Source organism: Ranitomeya imitator, chromosome 6 (assembly GCF_032444005.1).
Source record: "Ranitomeya imitator isolate aRanImi1 chromosome 6, aRanImi1.pri, whole genome shotgun sequence".
Classification (NCBI taxonomy): Eukaryota; Metazoa; Chordata; class Amphibia; order Anura; family Dendrobatidae; genus Ranitomeya; species Ranitomeya imitator.
In genome coordinates, this window is record NC_091287.1 from 29,043,742 (window position 1) to 29,063,842 (window position 20,101).

The 20,101-nt window shown below is 43.7% G+C and overlaps 1 protein-coding gene across 1 annotated transcript in view; it reads left to right on the forward strand.

Moving 5' to 3' along the window:
* The first annotated feature begins 13,866 nt into the window (after positions 1–13,866).
* Positions 13,867–20,101, forward strand: part of LOC138641743 (serum paraoxonase/arylesterase 2-like) — a 54,177-nt gene continuing 47,942 nt past the window's right edge. Inside the window, exon 1 of the mRNA XM_069729370.1 lies at positions 13,867–14,028. Coding sequence (XP_069585471.1) covers positions 13,955–14,028 — 74 coding nt within the window. The 5' untranslated portion in view covers positions 13,867–13,954. The remainder of the gene's footprint in view (positions 14,029–20,101) is intronic.

Below are 20,101 nucleotides of genomic sequence, written 5' to 3' on the forward strand. Positions count from 1 at the left end.
GGCTGTCCTCTGTGTGATTGTCAGTAAACATGTCCTCTACCTAGGAGAAGCTAAAGTCACAGACATGGCCCGGCTTCAGTAACTCTATCACCCGGCCATGGCCGCCCAGACTATTTATACACTGCGACTTGTAAACTTTGGAGGAACTAATTTTAGATGACACTGAACGTCTTCAGATCATTCTTCAGGACCCATGATGGCTTTCTCAGGTGGGCCTGTAAGCCATGGACCAGCATAGAGTCTGTAGGCCATATTGTGCTGGACGTAACGTAAATATCCTGGGCCACGATGCAAAATCTGTAATAGGCCCACCGCTGCTATGTGGCAGTTATCTAAAACCCGTGGCTTCTTATGGGGCTGAGGAGACTTTTGGCCACCAAATCCTACACCATCTATAACTACACCTCTGGTACTGTGTATATAAGCAGGATACACTGTGTCCAGATAAATACTGAAGTGCCCATGGTTATGATAGGTGATTTGCTGTGTCATTTTCAATTTTCATTTAGGGTGTATTTTTTATTATTTTTCAGCTTATAATATGGGAACATTAATTTACATGAAAATGAAAAAAATAGAAAGCAGAATTTGCAAAATACGGTAAATAGAATTGTGCTATTGTTTACCATATATACGTTCTCCAAGAATGTCGTCACATAACTCAAACGGTAAATTGCCATACTCATGTGTCAGAATGGGCCCCAGCCTGAAGAAACACAGTTCCTCAGACCTGTGTCTCAACTGTTAGAGCAGCTGTGTTGTAAGCACGCGTACCTCCGTGAGGAAATAAATCTTCTCTTTGGCTGACTCCGCACGAAGGACTGAGGCTGGAGAAAAATCCTTTGTGCCCTGCCAGCCAAGGAGAAGATTTATTTATTTTCATGGCACAGCTCATCTACGGCACCTCATGATACAGCTCCTCTGAGTTGAGACACAGGTTTCGGGAGGAGAGTTTGTACAGATTGCAGGCCATCATGACAAGTGACTAGTACAAGCTGCTGTTTGAATTATGTGATGGTGGCCATTTAGTTATGTTCTTGGAAACCTTTTTTCTAGAGATACAATGTGGCAGTCATGAGAAATCTAGTGAAGAATGCTTATGCGAATCAGTCTAGAAGTGCAGTAGGGACGTGTCAGTCCACTCAGTGCATTGACATATGTCTAATGCACTTCTAAACTGATTTGCATATGGCTTCTAAATTAGATTTCTCTTGACTTGTACATCAGATCTCATCAGAAAAGTGATAATTTTTATTGGGGGGGAGGGGGACAAGCGCTTATACAGCCATTCAACTACTTCCACATGTAAACATGTGCAGACAGGTTATCTTTAACTTATTGCTAAACTTATTGAACAGGTTGAACCAATTACGTAGAAATTTTTTTTAATGCTTTATTAATTTTTTTTTTATAAGAGCCAGGACTAAGTCGTAAAGACTGATTGTATAATCACTATTGATTGGGGCATTAGAAAAGCTGTCAGCTGTCAGTGACAGCCTCCCATTAATAGGTGATCGCTGTTCCCGTGCCCTCACAATGTTGTAAATGTACAGTGCTGGAAGCTAATTATTATTACCTATTAAAGAATCATGAACATTGTCATTTAGTAAGCGTATAAAGTAGCAATTACTGAGAAACTATTAAAAAAATCATGTTTATGTAAGAATGAGCCGAAGGCTGTCTAGAGCCCGAATCGCGTTGTAGTAGACAGATTTGCGTTGTGGATGGCAGGGTCTTGTTTTCTGGCTCTGTTGGGGCTGTAGGAGCGGGTTCCGGATCTCCTGTCGGTGTCTCCTCCATCAGCGCGCCGCTCTCCGGCTCCACTGAGGTCGACGGAGCAGATTCCGCCAGGGCTGGGAATGCGGCTGGTAAGTGTTGGTGTGGTGGCTGGGCGGTCTTCATTCTCCGGACCAGGGAATCTTTCCAGGCGGCCACCTCTGTCATCTTTGTCTTCATCAATTGCTGGGCCAGCTCCTCCATCTCTGCAGCGAGGAGCTCCGGGTCCAGGATAGGTTGCAGGTCCGAGGTTTCATACCGCTGCGTAACGGGGGCATCTTCTGTGGTTTCTCTTAGTCCTGGCAGCGCTTCTTCGCTGTTTACCAGGGACTTGACCAGGTTACGCGCAGCCATCCTGCTGCCGTGTTGTTCCACGTGCTTCCTCTTTCTGTGCCTCCACCACTTTCCCGCCAGCTCTCTGGGGGTGGACCCGTCCAGGTGATGGACATCTTTGTTTAGCATTAGAGTCTCTGAAGGGGGTGGATCCAGCTTTCGCACCGGTGCTTGAACTCCACCCATAGCAACACATCTTTTCCTGTATTTATAGCGTGTACTTTGACGTCCTTGTTTTTCGCTAAAATTTTAATAGAAAGTTACATGTTGCTGTCTTATTTTTTGCTTTTTCTTAATAAAGTTTTTTTTTTTTTTAAGGTAACAATACCCTAGCCATAACTCCAGTCCTGAGGCTAACCTGTAATATTTGTGACCAATTCCTGCTTCAGCCCCTAGGTGGCTCCACACCATTGTTTGGTGTTGCGTTGATGGGTGGGGCTGTTCTATATAAACCCTTGAGAGCCAGTACCCATTACCAATCAATAGTGTTGGTATCCTGATGTATACTGAGGTGTGGTGCTCCTGTTTGCTGTTCTGATTTTCCTGTTCTTCGGCCTTGGCTAGAATTTTGAATACCTGCTATCTACAGGATTTTGTTCCCGACGTGACCTCCTGGATTAGACTCAGCAAGTTCTTTCCAGCTTGCGCAACAGAACAGCAGCTGACTCTGTGGCCCTTGCCCAATGACCCCTGTATAAGTCCAGATCTCTGTGTAGGGGGATAAGGGGTGAAGGCCAGGGCAACCCTTGTGTTCTAAGAATCGGAGTACCTTGCGTCAAGCCGGTTTGTAGTAACCATTTTGGAACTTCCAGGTGACTATGAATGGTGCTCGCGTGACATAACCCTAAGGCTACTTTCACACTAGCGTCGGAATCTCCCCGTCGCAATGCGTCGGGCAGAGATTCCGACGCTAGCGTTTAACGCACTGCACAACGGAGGCAGTGGATGCATTTCTCCGGCGCATCCGCTGCCCCATTGTAAGGTGCGGGGAGGTGGGGGCGGAGTTCCGGCCGCGCATGCGTGGTCAGAAAAAGCGGTCCGTCAGGAGAAACAAAACGTTACATGTAGCATTTTTTTGTGCCGACGGTCCGCCAAAGCACGACGCATCCGTCGCAATGCGTCGTCAATACAAGTCTATGGGGAAAAAACGCATCCTGCAAGCACTTTTGCAGGATGTGTTTTTTCTGCAAAACGACGCATTGTGACGGATTGCAGTTAACGCTAGTGTGAAAGTAGCCTAATTCTGAACCTAGACCCAAGCTAAACCCTAACCCAATCCCTAGCTCTAAACTAACTCTAAACTAAGCCTAAACCTAGCCCTCACCCTAGTTAGAGATGAAAAAGTGTGACAATATAAAAACAGCTCTTATTACTGAACGAAGACAAATCTGGATCCATCTGCACAACATTATTAAATATTATCTTCCTTCATTAAGTGCTAATCTTCTGTCATCTCCATTGACATCCTCTGAAATTTTGACATGCCATTACCTCTGGAATCATGGTCAAAGCATTCTTCGCCAACAGTCGAGATCTCGCTCTGCAACTTTTAGCACTGCGATTTTGAAAGACAGTCCTGGTATGAAGTCCAACAGGAAAAACAAACACTTTTAGAAACTATCACATGCTAAATAGGCAAAAATAATATCTCTGCCTCTCTGGGCTCTGACCAACACCAGGAAACAAACAAAACAGGTCCAATAGTACAACGCTCAATAACGCAGACCCCTCACATCACACTACCGCTGCCCCTCTGTGCACTGCGACCAGGGTCCCACAATGGTTAGCAATTCACGAGAGCCAATAGGCTAATACTAATGCCCATACTGAAGGGGAAGGACTGACAATCCCCGCTACCAAAAATCTACCTGCCATAGAAATCCGGGTGCAAAGCACACATTTCACAAAAGTCTCTGCAAAATGCTTAGTGGGCTATACTCCCTCTGTGCCTGTTCACACTGGATACTGTAAAGTGGTTTTCTATCTGCACTGTGTGCAAGGACGTACAGTGGCTTTACGAAAGTATTCAACCCTTCAGCATTTTACGGGTTTTGCTACCTCACAACCTGGAATGTTGTTTTTAGGGTTTGCATCGGTTCATGTAAAGAACATGCTTAGAACTGTAAGGGTATGTGCACACGTTCAGGTTTTTTCGCGTTTTTTTCACGTTTTTTCGCGATAAAAAACGCTATAAAAACGCATACATTATGCATCCTATCATTTAGAATGCATTCTGAATGTTTTGTGCACATGATGCGTTTTTTTTCCGCGAAAAAAAGCATCGCGGTAAAAACAAGCAGCATGCTCATTAATTTTGCGGATTTTCTGCGTTTTTCCCGCTATTCTATGCATTTGGAAAAAACGCACAAAAACACATCAAAAACGCATGAAAAAACGTGAAAAAAACGCATGCGGATTTCTGGCAGAAATGTCCGGTTTTTGTCAGGAAAATTTCTGCAAGAAATCCTGACGTGTGCACATACCCTAAATATTTGGTCTTCTTTTTTTTGTGACGCAAATAACAAATACGACAAAACAACTGAAAACTTCAGTTTGAAGAAGTATTCGTCCCCCTAAAGTTAGTACTGTGTAGAGCCTCATTTTGAGGAAATTACAGCTGCAAGTCACTTTGGATAAGTCTCTATGAGCTTTCTACATCTGGCCACTGGATTTTTTGCCCGTTCCGCAAGGCAAAATGCTCCAGCTCCTTCAGGTTAGATGTTTTCCTCTGGTGAACAGCAATCTTCAAGTCTGACCACAGATCCTCCATTGGATTAAAGTCTGGGCCTTAACTTGGCCACTCCAAAACATTTACACATTTCCCTTAAACCACTCAAGTGGTGCTTTAGCAGTATGCTGTGGGTCTTGTTGGTCTTCATGGTGTTGTTTGAAGATATCTTTGGTCTTAATGGTGTTGTTCGGAGATCTATATGGTCTTCATGGTGTTGTTTGGAGATCTCCTTGGTCTTCATGGTGTTGTTTGGAGATATCCTTGGCCTTCATGTGTTGTTTGGAGATCTCCTTGGTCTTCATGGTGTTGTTCGGAGATCTATATATCAAATCTTTGTAGAGGATGAAGATGGCACACCTAAGGATGAAGCAATACCAGCAAGCAAAACAGAAAAGGGCACACAGCAACAAGTGACAGCAAAAAGTACAGCCAAGAAGCAACGAAGAGTGGTGGTGGTGGGAGACTCACTACTGAGAGGCACAGAAGCAGCCATCTGCAGACCGGACATAACTGCAAGAGAAGTATGCTGCCTTCCAGGTGCGATGATCAAGGATGTGACCGATAGGATACCAAAGCTCTTCAACTCCAAGGACGTCCACCCATTTCTTCTGATACATGTTGGCACCAATGACACGGCAAGGAAGGACCTACCGACAATCTGCAAAGACTTTGAAGAGTTGGGGAAGAAAGTAAAGGAACTGGATGCACAGGTAGTTTTTTCTTCTATCCTTCCAGTAGACGGGCATGGCACCAGGAGATGGAACAGGATCCTTGATGCAAACAACTGGCTAAGACGATGGTGCAGACAACAAGGATTCGGATTCCTGGACCACGGTGTGAATTACTTGTACGATGGACTCCTCGCCAGAGACGGACTACACCTCAACAAACCTGGGAAACACACATTCGCCAGAAGACTCGCTACACTCATCAGGAGGGCGTTAAACTAGAAGAAGAGGGGACGGGAAGAAAAACATTAGATTTGAACAAAGAAGATCCAGGAAAACATACTCAGAAGGGAGGTAAGAACATTTCTAAAACAATCCACAGCGAGGAGATTGGAACAAAACAAAATCCTCTAAACTGCATGCTCGCAAACGCCAGAAGCCTGACAAACAAGATGGAAGAACTAGAAGCAGAAATATCTACAGGTAACTTTGACATAGTGGGAATAACCGAGACATGGTTAGATGAAAGCTATGACTGGGCAGTTAACTTACAGGGTTACAGTCTGTTTAGAAAGGATCGTAAAAATCGGAGAGGAGGAGGGGTTTGTCTCTATGTAAAGTCTTGTCTAAAGTCCACTTTAAGGGAGGATATTAGCGAAGGAAATGAGGATGTCGAGTCCATATGGGTCGAAATTCATGGAGGGAAAAATGGTAACAAAATTCTCATTGGGGTCTGTTACAAACCCCCAAATATAACAGAAACCATGGAAAGTCTACTTCTAAAGCAGATAGATGAAGCTGCAACCCATAATGAGGTCCTGGTTATGGGGGACTTTAACTACCCGGATATTAACTGGGAAACAGAAACCTGTGAAACCCATAAAGGCAACAGGTTTCTGCTAATAACCAAGAAAAATTATCTTTCACAATTGGTGCAGAATCCAACCAGAGGAGCAGCACTTTTAGACCTAATACTATCTAATAGACCTGACAGAATAACAAATCTGCAGGTGGTCGGGCATCTAGGAAATAGCGACCACAATATTGTACAGTTTCACCTGTCTTTCACTAGGGGGACTTGTCAGGGAGTCACAAAAACACTGAACTTTAGGAAGGCAAAGTTTGACCAGCTTAGAGATGCCCTTAATCTGGTAGACTGGGACAATATCCTCAGAAATAAGAATACAGATAATAAATGGGAAATGTTTAAGAACATCCTAAATAGGCAGTGTAAGCGGTTTATACCTTGTGGGAATAAAAGGACTAGAAATAGGAAAAACCCAATGTGGCTAAACAAAGAAGTAAGACAGGCAATTAACAGTAAAAAGAAAGCATTTGCACTACTAAGGCAGGATGGCACAATTGAAGCTCTAAAAAACTATAGGGAGAAAAATACTTTATCTAAAAAACTAATTAAAGCTGCCAAAAAGGAAACAGAGAAGCACATTGCTAAGGAGAGTAAAACTAATCCCAAACTGTTCTTCAACTATATCAATAGTAAAAGAATAAAAACTGAAAATGTAGGCCCCTTAAAAAATAGTGAGGAAAGAATGGTTGTAGATGACGAGGAAAAAGCTAATATATTAAACACCTTCTTCTCCACGGTATTCACGGTGGAAAATGAAATGCTAGGTGAAATCCCAAGAAACAATGAAAACCCTATATTAAGGGTCACCAATCTAACCCAAGAAGAGGTGCGAAACCGGCTAAATAAGATTAAAATAGATAAATCTCCGGGTCCGGATGGCATACACCCACGAGTACTAAGAGAACTAAGTAATGTAATAGATAAACCATTATTTCTTATTTTTAGGGACTCTATAGCGACGGGGTCTGTTCCGCAGGACTGGCGCATAGCAAATGTGGTGCCAATATTCAAAAAGGGCTCTAAAAGTGAACCTGGAAATTATAGGCCAGTAAGTCTAACCTCTATTGTTGGTAAAATATTTGAAGGGTTTCTGAGGGATGTTATTCTGGATTATCTCAATGAGAATAACTGTTTAACTCCATATCAGCATGGGTTTATGAGAAATCGCTCCTGTCAAACCAATCTAATCAGTTTTTATGAAGAGGTAAGCTATAGACTGGACCACGGTGAGTCATTGGACGTGGTATATCTCGATTTTTCCAAAGCGTTTGATACCGTGCCGCACAAGAGGTTGGTACACAAAATGAGAATGCTTGGTCTGGGGGAAAATGTGTGTAAATGGGTTAGTAACTGGCTTAGTGATAGAAAGCAGAGGGTGGTTATAAATGGTATAGTCTCTAACTGGGTCGCTGTGACCAGTGGGGTACCGCAGGGGTCAGTATTGGGACCTGTTCTCTTCAACATATTCATTAATGATCTGGTAGAAGGTTTACACAGTAAAATATCGATATTTGCAGATGATACAAAACTATGTAAAGCAGTTAATACAAGAGAAGATAGTATTCTGCTACAGATGGATCTGGATAAGTTGGAAACTTGGGCTGAAAGGTGGCAGATGAGGTTTAACAATGATAAATGTAAGGTTATACACATGGGAAGAAGGAATCAATGTCACCATTACACACTGAATGGGAAACCACTGGGTAAATCTGACAGGGAGAAGGACTTGGGGATCCTAGTTAATGATAAACTTACCTGGAGCAGCCAGTGCCAGGCAGCAGCTGCCAAGGCAAACAGGATCATGGGGTGCATTAAAAGAGGTCTGGATACACATGATGAGAGCATTATACTGCCTCTGTACAAATCCCTAGTTAGACCGCACATGGAGTACTGTGTCCAGTTTTGGGCACCGGTGCTCAGGAAGGATATAATGGAACTAGAGAGAGTACAAAGGAGGGCAACAAAATTAATAAAGGGGATGGGAGAACTACAATACCCAGATAGATTAGCGAAATTAGGATTATTTAGTCTAGAAAAAAGACGACTGAGGGGCGATCTAATAACCATGTATAAGTATATAAGGGGACAATACAAATATCTTGCTGAGGATCTGTTTATACCAAGGAAGGTGACGGACACAAGGGGGCATTCTTTGCGTCTGGAGGAGAGAAGGTTTTTCCACCAACATAGAAGAGGATTCTTTACTGTTAGGGCAGTGAGAATCTGGAATTGCTTGCCTGAGGAGGTGGTGATGGCGAACTCAGTCGAGGGGTTCAAGAGAGGCCTGGATGTCTTCCTGGAGCAGAACAATATTGTATCATACAATTAGGTTCTGTAGAAGGACGTAGATCTGGGGATTTATTATGATGGAATATAGGCTGAACTGGATGGACAAATGTCTTTTTTCGGCCTTACTAACTATGTTACTATGTTACTATGTATATGGTCTTCATGGTGTTGTTTGGAGATCTCCTTGGTCTTCATGGTGTTGTTTGGAAATCTCCTTGGTCTTCATGGTGTTGTTTGGAGATATCCTTGGTCTTCATGGTGTTGTTCGGAGATCTATATGGTCTTCATGGTATTGTTTGGAGATCTCCTTGGTCTTCATGTTGTTGTTTGGTTAGTGGTGTCTCTTATTAATGGTGTTGCTGCCTCTGTGGCCTTTCAGAAAAGGTAAAGCGTATATATGGAGAGACGTGTGATAGTTTGCACACAGGACAACATCCTGTCACTAAGCATGTGACTTATGAAAATAATTGCTTGCACCAAATTTTTTTAGAGGCTTCATAGCAAAAGGGGGTGAATACATATGCACATGCCAATTTTTAGTTATTTGATTCCATAAATGTAATTTAGGCCTCTATTTTTCTCAGTTCACTTCACCAAATTAGACTATTTAGTGCTGATGCATCACACACAAATCGGATTACAAAAATATTTAAACACAGGTTGTAATGTAACAAAAAAAGGGAAAAATCTAAAGGTGCGAATACATTTGCAAGCCACTGTACATAAAATACAGGGGCCACACAGTGAAATTCCAAATTGGAACCCCCTCCTGTGCCACCAGCTGCATTAATAAAACCCATCCAGTTCCTGCAATGATTCCGCTTTTGGTGCTATGGCACTGACTGCGTACACTCACTTTCTGGGGATTATTTTGGCACTTTATGGCGCTATTATTTAGATTTTTTTTTTTTTATTTAATGGTACCAGTGAATATTTTGGCTTGGCATTGTATGGTACCATTGTGCACTGAATAGCTCTTTTTGTGCACTTACTGTATGTCTGAAGCTTGTGACACATTGTTGAAGCATTAGTTGGTAAAGTACAGTGGCAACCAAAAGTTTTGCTTGTTTTTTAAAGTGTGATTACTTCTGTCTGGTTGTTTTGATGCCATTTTCTTGGTGATTTTAGCAAACCGGAAGCAAATGGTTGTCAGCTATAAGGACGATTATTGGGTATCACATTGTTTTATCCATTTATGTGTTAGTTTTCAACATTTGCTGGGCCAAATGTTTTGCATGTTTTGTCATGGGTAGTTGAATTTTTTGTTTGGGTGTTTTTAGGTTAAAACAGCAAAGACAAAGCCAAATGTATCACCGGATGTCAGGAAGGTTGTTATTCTGAGAGTGAAGTCAGGCAAAAGCCAAAAAGAGGAATTCAACTGGTCTCAGTGTCAAGTGTCACGTATAATAAAAAAATTGCCTCTTCTGAGAAAAAGAGGACTTAACTCTATAGCGCCACCTGTTGGAAGTAGCGATCCTACAAGTCACAATCAACCCTTTAACGAGTCGTGCAATATGACTTAGGATAATAGCCAAATTAGTATCTCAATTCGCAGACACGGTGTTTCGGGCTGTTAGCCCTCATCAGTGCGAAGCATGAGAACTGATTTGGCTAGGTGAGAGGCTCTGGACTGGGGTCTGAGGGGTATCGTTTCTCCTTATGGAGAGTGACATACCATCTCTGGCTTGTCAAGGTAAGGAGGCTTATTCGCCATGCAATGCTCCTCTGGGATCACTACTTCCAACAGGTGGCGCTATAGAGTTAAGTCCTCTTTTTCTCAGAAGAGGCAATTTGCATATTATATTTCCCAGAGGAGCATTGCATGGCGAATAAGCCTCCTTACCTTGACAAGCCAGAGATGGTATGTCACTCTCCATAAGGAGAAACGATACCCCTTAGACCCCACGTATAATAAAGAAAGAAAAAGAAGGTTATGGAACAGCTGACAAACCTAGACGTGGACGACCATGGAAAACATCCATAAAAGTGCTGTACAGATTTCGCTCAAAATGAACAAAGAATATGGAGTCAAAGTGAGTTGCCAAACTGTGGTGCGATGGCTAAGAGAAGTAGGGTTGAATGCACAAGTTCCAGTCTAGAAGCCTTTCATCTCTGCAAAGAACTGGAAGGTCCGACTTGAGTTTGTCAAAGAACACAGCTAATGGAAAAAGACAGACTGGTCTAAGGTGTTGTAGTTGGATGAATCCAAGTTCAGTCTGTTTGGTGGTGATGTCAAGCACTATATATACCGCACAATTGGAAAACGTAATGATGTAAGGTGCCACACACCTACAGTGAAACTTGGTGGTGGCAATGTCATGGTTTGGGGCTGCTTCTCTGCATCTGCCATTGACCCTCTGCATAGAATTCATGGAAATATGAATCCTACCATGTATAAGGATATACTGGAGAATGTAATGTTGCCACATGGTAAGATCAAAGTATGCAGGGGCTGCAAATTCCAGCAAGATCCTAAGCACACACCCAATTTAGTAAAAAAGGAAACTAAAAACAGGGACATTGATACCTCTGAGGAAGCTGAAAACAGGGATATTGATGCCCTTGAGGAAGTTTTAAACAGGGACATTGATTCCCCTGAGTAAGCTGAACACAGAAATATTGATGTCCCTGAAGAATCTGCACATAGGACATTGATGCCCCTGAGGAAGCAGCACACAGGACATTGATCCTCTGAGGAAGCTGCACACAGGTATATTGATGCCTCTGAGGAAGCTGCACACAGGTACATTGATGCCTCTGAGGAAGCTGCACATAGGTACATTGATGCTCCGGAGGAAGCTGCACACAGGTATATTGATGCCTCTGAGGAAGCTGCACACAGGACATTGATGCCTCTGAGGAAGCAGCACACAGGTACATTGATGCCCCTGAGGAACTGCACACAGGGACATTGATGCCCCGAGGAAGCAGCACACAGGGACATCGATGCCTCTGAGGAAGCTGCACACAGGTATATTGATGCCTCTGATGAAGCTGCACATAGGAACATTGATGCCCCTGAGGAAGCTGCACACAGGTACATTGATGCCTCTGAGGAAGCTGCACACAGGGACATTGATGCCCCGAGGAAACAGCACACGGACATTGATGCCCCTGAGGAAGCAGCACACAGGAACATTGATGCCCTGAAGAAGCAGCACACAGGTACATTGATGCCCTGAGGAAGCAGCACACAGGGACATTGATGCCTCTGAGGAAGCTGCACACAGGACATTGATGCCTCTGAGGAAGCAGCACACAGGGACATTGATGCCTCTGAGGAAGCTGCACACAGGACATTGATGCCTCTGAGGAAGCTGCACACAGGACATTGATGCCTCTGAGGAAGCTGCACACAGGACATTGATGCCTCTGAGGAAGCTGCACACAGGACATTGATGCCTCTGAGGAAGCTGCACACAGGACATTGATGCCTCTGAGGAAGCTGCACACAGGACATTGATGCCTCTGAGGAAGCTGCACACAGGACATTGATGCCTCTGAGGAAGCAGCACACAGGGACATTGATGCCTCTGAGGAAGCTGCACACAGGACATTGATGCCTCTGAGGAAGCAGCACACAGGGACATTGATGCCTCTGAGGAAGCTGCACACAGGAACATTGATGCCCTGAAGAAGCAGCACACAGGGACATTGATGCCCTGATGAAGCTGCACACAGGGACATTGATGCCCCTAAGGAAGCTGCACACAGGGACATTGATGCCCCTGAGGAAGCAGCACACAGGGACATTGATGTCCTGAGGAAGCAGCACAAAGGGACATTGATGCCCCTGAGGAAGCTGCACACAGGGACATTGATGTCCTGAGGAAGCAGCACATAAGGACATTGATGCCCCTGAGGAAGCTGCACATAAGGACATTGATGCCCCTGAGGAAGCTGCACACAGGGACATTGAAGCCCTGAGGAAGCAGCACAAAGGGACATTGATGCCCCTGAGGAAGCAGCACACAAGGACATTGATGCCCCTGAGGAAGCAGCACACAGGGACATTGAAGCCCTGAGGAAGCAGCACAAAGGGACATTGATGCCCCTGAGGAAGCTGCACACAAGGACATTGATGCCCCTGAGGAAGCTGCACACAGGGACATTGATGTCCTGAGGAAGCAGCACACAGGGATATTGTTGCCCCTGAGGAAGCAGCACACAGGACATTGTTGCCCCTGAGGAAGCAGCACACAGGACATTGATTCCCCTGAGGAAGCTGCATCCAGGAATATTTACTGTACTTAGTGCTTTTTAAAGTGGGTTGTGGAGCAGGCCCGCCTGAGAAATATATATATGTACACATACCCCAAAATAAGCAAATGTAAAGAAAAGCTTCAGGAAAAAAAAAACTCTTTAAAAAATGTTCAAAACCATTTCAGGAAAAAGAAATACTCTTCCAAAAACTTCCCACCCCCAAAACTAGAGTTTCCAGCAGAAGTTTCCATTTGAAATAACCTTTTCTTTTTGAGCGCCTCAAAAACCTCCATCTGAACATTGTCTAAAAACTCTGTGAATAAGTGATTTATTTTAATGGGAAATCCCGCAAATAATGCACCATGTGCACTATAGGAGCGTTTTCTCTTTAAAATGAGTGTTTAAAGTGCTTTTTTATGTGTATTTTTGAGCATAATATACCCTTAGGCTGTGGTCATATGATCTGTTTTGGTGTTTTTGCAAACACTGTAAAAATTCCGCACTTTTAGAAAATTGCTCCCCCCAAAAAATTGTGTGATCTAGGCATAATATTACATATAATACGCATGCAACTGCCATTTAATGATCAATAACACCGTACAACGCCTAAATAATACGGACAAACAGCAGAGTGCCCCATAACACCGCCATATACCGTAGTTCTACCATCATACTAGTCATGCAATAAAATTAAAAATGCCAAAAAATAAATTTCTGCATGCCCAAAGCAGTGAAAGTCTTGCTCTGCTCTTAGGTTTCTATTGGGGGATCCAGTGTTTGGAAGCTGGTGAGAAATGATGCCTTTGGACAATTGCCACCTAGACATTGTGAAGTCACCCTGTATTAATAATTTCCATATTTGATCATGGCTACAGGGTCACTGCTCCTCGCAGCTTCTCCAATTATGCAACAGAACATAAGTTTAGGAACTTTGGGCAAAGTTTGGTCCCAGAGTTGGGGGAAGTCGGCTTGCATTCCACGCATGCGCAGATCACATACTGGTCACACCAGCAGCAGCACCCAGATCACTGCTCTCACTCCTACCTACAGTCCAGGACACAGGTTACTATTGAAATCTCTGCAGCTATGGGGGCTCTGCTCAAACTGGCTGTAATTGGGGTCCTCGTGGCTGCCCTGGGGGAGAGACTGGGGAAATTCAGGTAAGTAAACTTACAACTTTATTACCAGTTTTGTTTCCCTAAACTTAGAAATGTTTGAGAATGGGGAGGAGGTTGATACATTGTATCTCTTTGCGTTGTATTATTTATTTTTTTCATTTTGATTAAACAAAGAAGCAACAATGTCTGTGTGGACCTTGCAGAATCAACAGTCCCAGTACGCTTCTGTGCTGGAGATGCTGGGTCTTGTAGTTCCCCCTTCCTTCCCCTCCCCCCCCTCCCCAGTTTACCTTGGAATACTCCAAATTAGAGGGAAATACATGCTGCAGGATGGATGTTCTTTTTTTGAGGATCAATGGATGAAAATATCAGATCTGTGACCTGTCCTGATATATATTTGTTAAATGGAGCTTCGTTGCTCTATAGGAAGGTAAGAAACTACAACTCCCAGCATGCAGGTGTGAGGATATCCTGGGAGGGGTACAGTGGGAAGACCACCGCTAGATCCTTACTATAATATTTCTAAAAATTGATCTATCCATCAAGACTTCATCCTTTTATACTTGGATTTGCTGGGAGTTGTAGTTCTGCAACAGCTAAATAAAATACAACATACTGTTGTGCAACTACAAGTCTCAGCATGCTGAAGGTGAAGTGAACAACTAATGACGGGAAAGGTGCCCTCATGGTCATTTGTGATGTCTTTTAGTCTTTCCTACTTTTTCAAGGCATTCTGAGACTTCTAGTCCTCTCATCGTTACATATACTGTCCACCAGTGGTCTCCAACCTGCGACTCAACTACTCCCAGTATGTGCTGGCCGCACTGGTGTCGACCCTGCACCGTCTGTCCTAGGAGGTCAATCCTTGCTGCAAAACTTACAAAAAAAAACTCTTTTGGTATCATGGTTCAGTCCTTTGTGTGTGGTGGGACTTGTAGTTCACCAAGAGTTAAAGAACAATAGACCAGGAAATAGTTTGCAATTTGTTAGGGTCTTGCTATGACTTGATGTTTAGCTGGGCAGGCTGAGACTTGTAGTTCTGTAGTAAATGTCCAGTATGCTGCCCCACCTTTTGGCTCTGAGTGAAAGTCTTGCTGCACCTTAAGTTTGTTTTTGTACCGTGTGCAGCAGTTCTCATCAAACATCTGACACACAATTCACAGTCCAGGATATTCCTGCTGGAAATCCACCCGGAGGTCACTAATGTCTTCCACAGATCAGGAAATCCTTTTTTTTCTTATTAATCTAATGGCTACAATAACGAGTGTAAACCCCCCCCCCCAGTCAAATGGACCCTAATAAGTTGTATAGGTGGCCCCGATTCACCTACATGTACAGTATCGATTACGATGTAATACCTGTATCTGTGTACATGTGTGTATGTTCTCTGTGTGATAATAAGTAACAGTGACTGTGTGTATATTGGTGGTGGTGTGTGTGTGTGTACGCGCGCGACCTGTACGCGAACCACTCTATTCACAGAACGGAATGCGTACAGCACACCGATTTGGGGTGGGGAGAGGGGCCAGAACCAACGCCCATCGGACCGGACCAAGGATATTTCCATACAGCGCGGGAGCAATATAAAAGGTTCTTATGGGGGATTCATGGGGAGTTGGGGGGTTTCACAAGTAGTTGGGGAATGTATAGCTCACACTCTATTAGATGATATTTTTAGTTGATAGGCCAACAAACTGGTGACAGGTTCCCTTTAACAAAAAAGTGTGAAACAACTGAAATTATGTCTTGTATTCTAGGTTCTTCAAAGTAGCCACCTTTTGCTTTGATGACTGCATTGCACACTCTTGGCATTCTCTTTATGAGCTTCAAGAGGTAGTCACCGGGAATGGTCTTCCAACAATCTTGAAGGAGTTCCCAGAGATGCTTAGCACTTGTTGGCCCTTTTGCCTTCACTCTGCGGTCCAGCTCATCCCAAACCATCTCGATTGGGTTCAGGTCTGGTGACTGTGGAGGCCAGGTCATCTGGCGTAGCACCCCATCACTCTCCTTCTTGATCAAATAGCCCTTACACAGCCTGGAGGTGTTTGGGGTCATTGTCCTGTTTAAAAAGTAAATGATGGTCCAACTAAACGCAAACCGGATGGAGTAGCATGCCACTGCAAGATGCTGTGGTAGCCATGCTGGTTCAGTATGCCTTCAATTTTGAATAAATCCCCACCAGTGTCACCAGCAAAGCCCCCCCACACCATCACACCTCCTCCTCCATGCTTCACGGTGGGAACCAGGCATGTAGAGTCCATCCGTTCACCTTTTCTGCGTCGCACAAAGACACGGTGGTTGAAACCAAAGATCTCAAATTTGGACTCATCAGATCAAAGCACAGATTTCCACTGGTCTAATGTCCATTCCTTGTGTTCTTTAGCCCAAACAAGTCTCTTCTGCTTGTTGCCTGTCCTTAGCAGTGGTTTCCTAGCAGCTATTTTACCATGAAGGCCTGCTGCACAAAGTCTCCTCTTAACAGTTGTTGTAGAGATGTGTCTGCTGCTAGAACTCTGTGTGGCATTGACCTGGTCTCTAATCTGAGCTGCTGTTAACCTGCGATTTCTGAGGCTGGTGACTCGGATAACCTTATCCTCAGAAGCAGAGGTGACTCTTGGTCTTCCTTTCCTGGGGCGGTCCTCATGTGAGCCAGTTTCTTTGTAGCACTTGATGGTTTTTGCCACTGCACTTGGGGACACTTTCAAAGTTTTCCCAATTTTTCGGACTGACTGACCTTCATTTCTTAAAGTAATGATGGCCACTCGTTTTTCTTAGCTGTTTTTTTCTTGCCATAATACAAATTCCAACAGTCTATTCAGTAGGACTATCAGCTGTGTATCCACCAGACTTCTGCTCAACACAACTGATGGTCCCAACCCCATTTATAAGGCAAGAAATCCCACTTATTAAACCTGACAGGGCACACCTGTGAAGTGAAGACCATTCCCGGTGACTACCTCTTGAAGCTCATCAAGAGAATGCCAAGAGTGTGCAAAGCAGTCATCAAAGCAAAAGGTGGCCACTTTGAAGAACCTAGAATATAAGACATATTTTCAGTTGTTTCACACTTTTTTGTTAAGTATATAATTCCACATGTGTTAATTCATAGTTTTGATGCCTTCAGTGTGAATGTACAATTTTCATAGTCATGAAAATACAGAAAAATCTTTATAGTGTTATATAGCGTATATCTATATACATAATTGTCTAAGGGGTACTTCCATCTTTTTGTCTCTGTCCTTCTGTCACGGATATTCATTGGTCGTGGCCTCTGTCTATCATGGAAATCCAAGTCGCTGATTGGTCGCCGCAAAACAGCCCGACCAATCAGCGCAGTCCAGAAGAAAATGGCCTCTCCATACTCCCCGCAGTCAGTGTCCCCAGTGCCCGCTCCATACTCCCCTCCGGTCACCGCTAACACAGGGTTAATGCCGGCGGTAACGCATTCCATTACTGCTGCTATTAACCCTGTGTGTCCCCAACCTTTTACTATTGATGCTGCCTATGCGGCATCAATAGTAAAAGAAAGTAATGTTAAAAATAGTACAAAAACAAAAAACCTGCTATACTCACCCTTTGTTGTCCGCTGAGCCGCTCGCGCCTGCTGCCATCTTCCTTTCCTAGCGATGCTTTGCGAAATTACACATAAGACCTAGCGGTCTCGCGAGACCGCTAAGTCATATGGGTAATTTCGCAAAGCATCCTGGGAACGCAAGATGGCGGCAGCCACGCGCCCATCTGCACAGCGCCGTTTTATCCCAGGAAGCGGAGAGACGGGACGCTGAGGAGCAGCGACAAGAATGGTGAGTATGTTCAACTACAAGGGGCCCTCGGATCGTTAGGTGAGTATGTTTCTTTTTATTTTTTTAACCTGTGACATACGTGGCTCGGTAATATAGTACGTCACTGGGCAATATCCTACGTGGCTCTGTGCTGTATACTACGTGGCTGGGCAATATACTACGTGGTTCTGCAATATACTACGTGGCTCTGTGCTGTATACTACGTGGCTGGGCAATATACTACAAGGCTGGGCAATATGCTACCTCGCTGTGCAATATACTACGTCGCTGTGCAATATACTACATGGCTCTGTGCTGTATACTCGGTGGCTGGGCAATAAACTACGTGGCTCTGTGCTGTATACTACAAGGCTGTGCAATATACTACGTGGCTCTGTGCTGTATACTACGTAAATGGGCAATATACTACTTGGACATGCATATTCTAGAATACCCGATGCGTTAAAATCGGGCCACCATCTAGTATATATATGTATGTGTTGTGTGTATCATAAGTGACCGTGTGTGTCACTGTAACATACAGTGTTTGTGTCACATACGGTGTATATGTAGCCGTCACATTCCGACAGCGTAGATGAGAGTTGACACATGTCAGCAATCTCCCAACAAACAAGCAAAAAGCTGCTCAATCATCGGGTGATTGGATTGTTTACGGTGGAACAAAAATCATTGTTCCTCAGTTTGCATGGGGCGATGTGCTGCTGATAACATGATACTGTATGGGGACACATTGATCTACTGGTGATCGTTCTTTCCCCATCATTCATTGACAGTCGGTGTAAAGAAGCCGGAAACAAACCCCGAATGACTTCAGCATTGGCGATCGCACTCGTTTATCAGCCTGAGATCAGCGCATGTAAATACAACCGCAATGTGTGTGTGATGGTGCAATATGGGAGCATTTGGGGCCACACTTTTGGGAGCATTTGGGGCCACACTTTGTCTAATACGGTCTCTGCAAAGTATTAAAGGTGTGGATGTGCTTGTACCATTATGTTATTACGGTTTTATGTGCCACAGGCAGAAAGATATAAAACTGAAAGGTGTCTAATTGCAGCAAACACTTGGCACAAGTTCTAGACGTCTTGGGCTGATTCTTCATCTGCTCGTTCATTACCAATTGTGAAATCCTTGTCCTGGAAGCAACAGAAAGACAACCGAGCGTACATGAGGGACTGGCTGACCGGCTGCACGATATCCCATCAGGGCAAAAAGACTTTAATTTACAAAACCGTTCTACCAAACACTGTTATCTTTGTCTGGAATGTTCTTCTTCATTTTTCTCTCAAACGTCCTCGTGAATGAATCTAGAATATGAATATTTTCTCCATTTAGTGTATGGGGGAATTGCAAAACACTTTTTTTTTTGTTCTATGTTAACTAAAATAATAATAATAATAATAAGCTGCTTTAAAAAAACACTTCTTTAAATGCTACCTACTGTTTTGTGTATGCAGCTTCTTTGCAGACTTATGTGTCTCCATGGTTACAGACTACAAACAAACCTTGTGTAGTCTGATCCTGCAGTCATGTGTTGCTCTTCTCCACCTGTTCCATAATTCTTTTACAAAATATGTTTGGTATGCTGGGAAAGGGAACCATTCAGGAAATGTCCCTGGATGTTCCTTGTATTTTGAGTTTAGTTTTATTTGCAACATTTTTTTGCAGTAGATTTAACCTTTTTGACTATTTGACTACCAAGGAAAATGTAATCGATCAGTCCTCTGTATCATTTCCGCACCTAGAATGTGAGCGTCTACACTTTACCAGAATCAAGCTGTAGCTGCACTTTTTGTAAGAAGGGGAGTAGGATTAGAAATGATGATTCTGAAAAGTTATTGTAAATAGTAGGAGGGCCTTTTTTAGTGTTTTGGTTTTATTTTACTTTTTTACTTTAGGGGCAGCACGGTGGCGCAGTGGTTAGCACAGCAGCCTTGCAGCGCTGGACTGCTGGGTTCAAACCCCACCTTGGACAACATCTGCAAAGAGTTTGTATGTTCTCTCCGTGTTGCGTGGGTTTCCTCCGGGCTCTCCGGTTTCCTCCCACATTCTAAAGACATACTGATAGGGGATTTAGATTTAAATATGATCATATTTTAAGCCTGGAAAAGCCATTAAAGGAAATCTCTCGGCAGCATGATATAGGGCTGAGACCCGGATTCCAGTAATATATCAGTTACTGGACTTTGTGTGGCTGTTTCAATACAATCTGTGTTTTTATCAGCAGGAAATTATTACGACAGGACATGGTGTCTCCTCCCTCTTTGGTCCAACTAAACCCCCATCACTGATTAGTAACTTTCTGTTAATAT